The following is a 9,195-nucleotide window of genomic DNA, read 5'->3' on the forward strand; positions in this document are numbered from 1 at the left end:
TGCCTTGGGAAGGGCTGGCTTTTTGTGTATTCTAGAGGATCTGGTTGCATATTATCAGGTCACTGACACACAAACAAGTCTATGTTAATATATATATATATATATAAAGCTGTTGTATTATTAATAGGTAGAATTACCCATGTAATTTGTGGGGCTTAGGTCAATGTTAATAAACTACACCACCAGGGATAGCGGAGTTAGGGAATGGTATGTGCAGGTGGGGGGTGGATTTCCATTAGCCCTATCAATTTTACTTTGCTAATTATTACAGTAAATCAGTTCCCCAGTCTCTACTCCTCAAGGCACACAAATTAACAGGTTTGGTATACCTTGCAGTAATTACAGAAGCACAATTAAGGGGGTTATGGGGCTAAAACACCAAGTTGTAATCATCAATGCTGTCTGGCAAACGTTTTGGCACAGACAATCATTGGGTACAGGACCCTTGCTCACAAGGTTATGTTTATGGGATAAGGAGTGTCTATGTATAAGATCCATTGTTGGCCTTTTAGCTTTGACAAGCGAAGCCCGCTAATGGGTAAAATATATATACATTACCCCCAAAGTGTGATTGGCTATTGTAAGTAGTTATGAGTTAGGGTTGCCATAGTGGCCATTTTTTCCAGGACACATCTAATTTTTTTAAAAAAATATAAAGTTGTTCACCACCACCTATTATTGCATATATTGTATTATGAGGAGCTACCAGTTGAGCAATAGTTATTCACAAAACATTGCAAGGGACAGGGCCTAAGGGTTTTTCATGCAATATGGTCCAATCGGACACCTCGTAATGCAGTCGATGGGCTGACTTTGGTTGTGTAAAAGATGCACCTGTGTTAATGACAACTGCTTGGTGATATTGATGATTTTAAAAGGAGAGTTGATGATCCTAGTCCAGGAATATCTATACCCTCCCTGGGGCATTGCTGGGTTGACAAGAGATTGGGTCACTGTTATTGATCTGCATTTGCTTGCTGAGGAGCTATGAGTTTCCACTGCAAGATTCCTCACTGCTATTGAATGCAATTAATTTTGACTCATTGCTGAAAAGGCTGCTCCAGTCTTTAACATTAAATGAAATCCTTAAATTTGACCAGCAACCCTCTGCCCCAGCTGCTTGTTAAATATTTATATTGTAATCTAAGACCACACCCCCAGCTTACTAACTACCCCTCTCAGGAAAGCTGCCAGTTCTTCTCATACCCCTTATCTCTTTGTTTTGAGTTCAATTTATTATGAATGGCTGGCAGGGGCGTGTCCTCTCGAGAGCCAGGACGTGAATTTTACGTATTAGAAGCAAATTTTGTTAGGTGATTGGTTGGAGCTCACCAGGGAGGAGTTATGTACTTGCCACGTGAGGTAGGTGCGAGCCTTATGTGATTGGCTGAGGGGCGTTGCCGGAGTACCGCTTCTGTGGAGTGTATTGCATTGCAACTTTGTAGGTTAGTTTCACGCCGGAGCTCGGAGCGAATACCGGGTCCTGAGCCGCATACCTGGATGGAGCAACAGCCACAAAGTACACGCGGCTGTATTAACGGAGCCCGAGGGTCCCCAATGAATCTAAATATTCAAAGCACGACAGGCACCCGGTATGAGTTGTCCGTGCCGCCGGAGGAGACGGTGGACGGTCTGAAAAGGCGAATCTCCCAGCGGCTTAAGGTGCCCAAGGAAAGACTGACTCTACTTCACCGGGAGACGTGAGTACCGGGGAGAAGCAAAGTCCCGGTTATTAAACTATGGAGATGAGGTTACGGTAGTCGGGGGGCAGGCGCCAGTTATTCGGTAACTGCCGTGGCTTCTAGGAATGCCCTGGAGTTGTGTGACTGGCGGACTGATGCATATGGTGGGTTTAATAGCGGAACAACCGTGACACTGAGTTGCCCAGGCTTGGCATGAGGGGCGGCTGGGGGAGGTAGTAGGCGAGGGTCACGTTTGTGTTGACAGCTTCAGCCCCGGGGTGAATGGCTCCCCCGAGATCCAGTCCTTTGTTCTGCAGTCGGGGGGTGGTCTTTGTTTAACCAAACTTCAGCTGAAGCGCTTTGTGTGCCTTTTAAGTCCCCGGTTTCCTGTATGAATAGTGTCCCCCCCCTTTCCCGTGGCACTGAAAGGGTTTAAGTCTCCGAATGGCGGTGACACTACGGGATGTTAATCCAGCCTAGGGGTATGGGGGGGGCACTGGTCTGGCACATCTTTGTCGGGCTCCTCCAAATATCTAAAAGCCTTAAACAATGTCTCCTCGCATGTGTCGGAACACGGCCATGGCCCCTCTGCACAAAGAGCACACCCTGAATGTAGTTGCGGGCTGTATATCCTATTGTCTGTTGACCCCCAACGTCAGGGAGCTTTTAAGTGTGGCACCATAATGGTGTCATAGTGTATACCTCCAGTGTCACGGAGTTGGTGGTGACTGTTGCTGTGACGGTTCCCCTGTTTGGCCCCATCTACCCCCTCTTCCAGTAAGTGCACTTACTTCAGGGAGGTTCTGACTGACGATGACATCACCACCACTCTTTCACCCTACGGTGTAGTCACACACCCAGAGCGGCCCGGAGTAACTCTTTGAATGCCAGTAAGAACACTCGCAGCTCTTTAAGTACTGCAACGCGCAATCGGTATGTTAGGTTGTTACTGGGGCTTTAGTGCTCTTCTCCGAGTCGGAGTATCACAACTATCTTTCGTTACTTTCACCAGGCGTCTAAGTACCGGAAAACTCCAAGATTTTGGCATTTGCGATGGGAGCAAACTAACCCTACTGCCCAGTGTGGAGGCAGGCCTCATGGTGAGTATGTCGGTTATTCAGTATGTGCAGAGGGTTGGGTTTTTTTTTTTCTTGTACCCAGTGCTGTGTAGTTATAACCCTTCTTCTCCCCCCTCCTTCCAACAGTCACAGATGTCCCGCCCGGAGCAGTCTGTGATGCAGGCTCTGGAGAGTCTGACGGAGACACAGGTGAGAGGTCAAGGGGCGGTACCTTTCGGGGATGGATCACCATATTCTGTCTGGTGTCACTATGTATCCAGGCATCCTGTGACGCAAGGAGCATCTCCTGTTCTGGCAAACAAACCAGTAGCTAATCCGGGGTGGGGGTGGGGGGTTTCTCCTGCTTCCCCATTCTTTGTTAATATTTTTCCTCTAAAAGGCATATATGCTACCCTAGGTTTCAGAATTTGTGTTATGTATGTTTATATTAATATACACACACACCATGTAATAGTCTCTCAGAGGCAGTGAAACATAGTATTACTGATTGTGTAACTTACTGCTGTGTTATTGTCTTGCTCTGACAACCATTAAAGATCTCCATACTTTTTACCTGTTTGTGACCTAACCTATTCGACCCTCTCCTCATTTACTTTCCTGGTTCATTAGTCCTGATTGTTTGTGTATATCTCATGACTGTACTGGGTATGCGCTCAGTGGCTGTAAGTAGCTGTGACTTTCTGCTAACACCCCTTCTCCAAGATTTCCTTTTCTGTGTGTGTGTGTGTACACATACGTACGTACCTGTGAGGCCCCCTTCCCCCACCCGTGGCCTTCCTTTTCCAGGCTGCTGCGTGCTGGACTCTGCTATTTTTAGCTGTTCCTGCAGGCGTGGGCTGGAGGGGGGTGAGTCAGAGAGAGCAGCCTGATAAAGCTGGAGAGGAGCTGTGTACATGTAGACACACTGAGGGTACATACTGTACCTGCCATATATACGCAGACTGTTTATTATCTCCAGCTCTAGGAGGGTTAATGTTCTGCTCTTTGTCCAGTGATGCGGGGGTGGTGATGGTGGTGGTTGGGGGGGGGTAGTCGTGACGTGGGGGAGGGATCTGTATTCAAAGCACTGTGTGTGTGATTGAGTCGTGATGGTTTAATGCTCCCGGGCAGCTCTTGTCTCTGTTATGCAGCTTATTGACGTTTCTGTTCTAACGCAAAATTCAGCTTGCGTTTCATGTTCTGAATTAAGTGTGATCTCCATTTTTATTAATTGGTAATGTCAGCCATAGATATTTGAGGTGGTCACTTTCGCTTAAGAAAAAGGGGTGTTGTGACATAATTTCTTATTTCAGGATCACAATAGGTCGATTTCTAAGGGGTTAATTAAGTGTGGTAGATGCACATGATATATATAGTGTGTTGTTAAACCACCATTTGAAGGATGGAGAATATGTTCAGCAACAATGTGCTACTTTGTGCTTAAAGGGACACTCCGGCTGTCATATGTATAGAATAGCTGTGTGTGACTGCATAGTTGCTCTCATGTACATAACCACCCTTTCACCTCTTTTTGTATTTCTTTCTTCCTTCAGGTGAATGACTTCCTGTCTGGCCGATCACCTCTTACGCTAGCTCTGCGTGTCGGTGATCACATGATGTTTGTGCAACTCCAGCTAGCAGCTCAACAGGCAGGAGGGTCCCATGTTCAGCACCGCCACCTCATCACAAGGGGAACTGAACCCAATGGAGCCCCCCACTACCGTACCGTACACACCAGTACAGCACCGACCCTCTCTCGTTTAGCAAGCTGCACACCAAGCTCTCCATCTACGTCAACGCAAGATTCTTCCGCACATCGCGATGCACCTCACACTGCCTCAGTTACCACCAGTGTCTTCCGTTCCCATGGAGAGGGTGTAGCAGTGTCATCGTGTGCAGAGGTAAGTATGTTGGAGGGGTTAGTTATTCTAACCGTTCTAAATCTAGTCACAAAAAAGTAATCTGGACTGTTGCAATTGGAAACTGTTGAATTAATCTCTGCTTTTAGTCAGTACTGACGGTGAGTTTAATGTATTTTACAGCAGGTGCCATGTAGTAGCCGAAACAGTGAGGGTGCTGGTTCTCCTACATCAGCCAGACCTCGGAAGCCTGGAGCCATTATAGAGAGCTTTGTTAACCATGCCCCCGGTGTCTTCTCAGGGACCTTTTCTGGTAAGCCTCAAAAGTTCTTGTTTGAAATGATGGCATTGGAATCTACGAAAGATGACCCCTGTCTGTACTTGTGCTACCTAGCATTACAGATCATCAAAACCGCTGGTTCCAGGCTGTGTTTGGATCCATGCAGAGACGGTCTTAATTTGTAATAGAGATCTTTATCTGTATTGTCTGATTGCAAAACCTAACTACAGGAATATACTACAGCATTCACAACAGTGTATGTAATATTCCTTCTCACAACAGATGAGCCATATACTGGGGAATGCATGGCCTTTTTCCCCTCCTTCCTTTCTCTTCCAGCTAATGGAGGACGTAATTTTCTTTTGCATTACTTGGTCCCTACCAAGAAATAAAAAAGCTTTCTGTTCCGGAATCGGCAGAAAATTAAATGCTGGTGACTATTGTTTCACCAGCCTGGCTATATGTCAAGTATGTTGCATTCTAAGCAACTTGAAAATATTAGTTAGGCTACTGTATTATATAGAAGACACTGTTTTAGCTCATAGTTCGTACAGCTTGCCACTGTCTTTTAGCCATTGCTGCACACTACTAATTAATAAGCGTAAACAGCCCAAAAGCGTACATGTGACGTAAAAGAACTAATCATAAATGATGTATAAAAGGGATACGGCATTCCAAGCAAAGGGCAACAAAAATCTATGCCTCAGTTTCAGGGCAGAGGAGTATGGTAGTGAAACGGTAACTTTCCCATTCCTTAATTAACCAGTAGCAGCATAATGGATAATTATAGATGGCTCCCTGTGTCTGTTATGGGTTATGTTGGTTAATATCTGAAAAAAGTGAAGTAAGAGTTTGTATGGCATGTATTCCATTTTTAAAATAAAATATCCTTCCCCACAAATTGTTGGGGGGGGTGAATGGATTATGCTATTTAGGATTTAGAAGTTCAGTGGCAGACATAATACACTTCAACAACCAACTAGGGAGCTCCACTTCTAACGTACACCTGTCTGTGGCAGTGATTACCTCCAATTTAAATAATACTGAGATGAAAATCTTGGAATGTAGAGTATGTCTTTCTCAAAGGTGTAGGGGGCATTTTATTGTGAACAGAACTTTATAACTTTGAAAGCCACTACAACAATAGTCCTCAAGCAGCTTTAAAAAAAAAAAAAAAAAATCCAGCACGGTTTAAAGTCAGACTGTGTAAAAACGTTGTTTATTTGTAATGGTGCACAGTGATATAGGGGGTATGTATTGTGTCTTATTTTCTTCTCCTTTAACGTAACCTTTTCTCTTCCTCTGTCCATGCTACAGGCACTTTACACCCCCATTGCCAGGACAGTGCAGGACGTCCACGCAGGGATATTGGGACAATTTTACAAATTCTTAATGACCTGCTAAGTGCCACCCGTCACTACCAGGGCATGCCACCATCGCTAACCACACTCCGTTGTCACACCCAGTGTGCCTCCCAGGTCAGGACAGTCAAGCCTACCTCACCCCAAAATATGGAACCCCAGCCAGTATCTCATCCAACAGGGAACTGCCAGGCCCAGAACCGCCTAAGCAAACCCACAGGTAAATATATGCCCATAGGTATTCCTTTTATAGCCAGTGGTTGGGTGTGTAATTCCCTGTTCGGTACAGAATGTGTTAGTTAACATAATTCTGTGAGAGTAGAGGGTGGAGGCAACTAAATATATTTGTTCAGTTGGCTGTAGATGGGTGGGGAGGTGAGGACCAAACAAAGGTTTTTCAGACCTCACAAAACCGCTTCTACCCCCATCCTAGACTTACCATCTGAATATGTAGGTGTATTTAGTAAAAAATCAGAGCCAGTGCACATCCTCACCCCCTCCTCTAATGCCCACTGAACCATAGCTTGCAATAGATACTTAATCTGGTTAATGTAATGCACACATGCATGCAGCAGAACATCCTGCTCCACATACTCCTCTTTGTGCGTTAAGCAGTTGTCTGTGAGTGTAGCGGTGAAGAGGAGAAGGTGTGTGTCTATGGAGATCTTGCCTCACAGACATACTGACCCCTGAAATCAGAGTATGTGGCAGTTTCTAGGGAGAGCTCCTGTCTTGAGGGGGACTAGGAGGTGTGTGTACATTCTCACACTTTGCCAGAGGCAATGTATTACTAGACAGACCATGGGAGGGGGCACCCTTCCCCCATCTCCCCTCTATTAGAGGGTGTGGGTAAGGGGAGGGGGAGGGTCTGCATGCATCTGGCCAGTTTCATTCTGTATGTTTTGTGTTACAAGAACAAAGAGCCACTGAGTGTGGGAGGGGTGAGCAGATCCCATTATGCAGCAGGAAACTGTGGGAGCTTCATGATAAAATATTCAATGCCCGTGTGCAGCTGATAATCCGCAGGCTCTTGTAACCATTTTGTTGGCAGTATAGCAATAGATTTAAAAAAAAAAATATATGTATATATATTATACATTTGGGGAGCTCAAGATGTATGCTAGCTATAGTTCCCCTTTGAAACGTATCCTTTATTTAAACGTTATATCATATGTCTTGGACACGGCTTACTTTGTATGTTGTACCTCTTGTATATCTGTATTTCATTTGCAAGTAAAGCATGGCATCAGTAGACTTTCAACAGGCAAGTCTGTGTAAACACCTTCTGCCGGTTGTAAAACACAGGAGCTTTGGATCTTGCAACCACACCCTGCCACTGTTGTCAAGTGTAGGCTTGTGTTTGGTTTTGGGGGAAGCAGGTGATGGATTCAAAGGATGCCTGCCCAGGTGTGGGGGGTGCAGGGGTTTTCCATAGTCTGCATTGGGGGGGGGGTCATTGGTCACTGTCTTTGCCAGTGACTTCACCTCGTGTTTTCTGCATGTAACTTGGTGCATGCAGGCGTGCTCAGGTTGTTAAAAACATTGAGTGTAGATTCTGCAAAATTTACACAAAGAATAAAATCTGATTTCCACCAATTTTATCCTCAGGGGATCGGCTGCGTCAAACTGAGAACCGTGCAACACGCTGCAAAGTTGAACGTCTGCAGCTTCTCATGCATCAGAAGAGACTGCGTCGAAAGGCACGCAGGGACTCCAGGGCTCCCTATCACTGGTTGCCCACACGCAAGTCGAGTCGGACCAGCAGTAACAGCAGTGCGTCCAGTGCAGATGGTAGCCTGGAGATGGACTTTGAAGACTCTGTATGGAAACCTGATGTGAAGGCTGAACTGAATTCGGAGTTTGTGGTGGCATGAGGGGGTTGTGTGTGGCCACAGCATTCCTATTTTTATTTGTGCTGTATAGGGAGGTGCTACCTACATTACATCATATGGACCAGAGGATGATGTAGACATTATTTCCATTTTTTTTTTTGCCTGGGGTGATTGTGATTGAGAAAGATTAAAAAAAAAATAAAAACTAATAGAAAAACTCAGAAGTGGTGTGCGGGGATTTAGAACTTGAATTCCAATAACATTTTCTGCCTTAAACGCTGGGACCTGGAGCGTTACAGGATAAAGCTGTGGAGTGTGAAGGCAATAAATCACACTCTTATTCCAGAAGACTGAGGGACCACACTCCTTGAGCTGATGTATTGTGTTACTGATACACAGTAGGGAACACTTAGAGCCTGGCCTGACGACGCAGAGTTTATTTGTCCCTGGCCGGAAACTCAGACATGCTGCTGTTCAGGAAATATCTGCCTTTATGGGACCTTGTGTTTGGAATTGCCAGAAGAAGGGGCACCAGGGACTTATATACCATACCCCTAAACCTCATCAATGTTAAATGTAGCATCATCCACTTATTATGGACCCCTTATCCCTCATTTGACTTGTTCAGGAGTGACGTGCTTGCCGTCACTTCCCGTTGCCTTCCCCTTCTTAAAAGTAATGGAGAGACTGGGAGCAGGGCAATGTCTTTTTTTTTTTTTTGCCATGTCCAAGCTTTCTCCATTTTATCATATTTACCTCACGTGTTTTTTGGACTTTTTTTGTATTATCTTTTAATTCATTCCCCAAAACAGTTTAGGACATTTGTGTTTTGTTTTTATTTTAATGAAACTGGTGTTGTCTAATTTCTTTATTTTTTTTTTTTATTTTAAATATAATTGGAGATGGATATTTTTTTATTTTTTTGGGGAGGGGGGTTCTTTGTGCTGAGGAATGAACTGCAATATTTGGTACAGATGCAAATTCTCTCCTGTGTTTACACCCCTTCTTCCTCTTGGGTCTGTCTTCTCCTGTCCACCTCCTACTCCCTCTCTCTTTCTGTCATAGTCCCTGCCCCAGCTGTGACGTACGCCCAGTTCTCTGCGTGTGCAAGACATGTTTCCTG

The 9,195-nt window shown here is 45.1% G+C and overlaps 1 protein-coding gene across 1 annotated transcript; it reads left to right on the plus strand.

Moving 5' to 3' along the window:
- Nucleotides 1–1,430: 1,430 nt before the first annotated feature.
- MIDN (midnolin) lies at nt 1,431–8,762 on the plus strand. The gene is made up of 7 exons (XM_053464809.1): nt 1,431–1,700; nt 2,695–2,782; nt 2,888–2,950; nt 4,294–4,641; nt 4,783–4,912; nt 6,197–6,460; nt 7,849–8,762. The coding sequence occupies exons 1-7, from the start codon at nt 1,501–1,503 to the stop codon at nt 8,112–8,114; spliced, it is 1,359 nt and encodes a 452-aa protein (XP_053320784.1). The 5' UTR covers nt 1,431–1,500; the 3' UTR covers nt 8,115–8,762.
- Nucleotides 8,763–9,195: the final 433 nt, after the last annotated feature.

The sequence above is a fragment of the Spea bombifrons genome, chromosome 1, assembly GCF_027358695.1.
Source record: "Spea bombifrons isolate aSpeBom1 chromosome 1, aSpeBom1.2.pri, whole genome shotgun sequence".
In the NCBI taxonomy this organism is placed as follows: Eukaryota; Metazoa; Chordata; class Amphibia; order Anura; family Pelobatidae; genus Spea; species Spea bombifrons.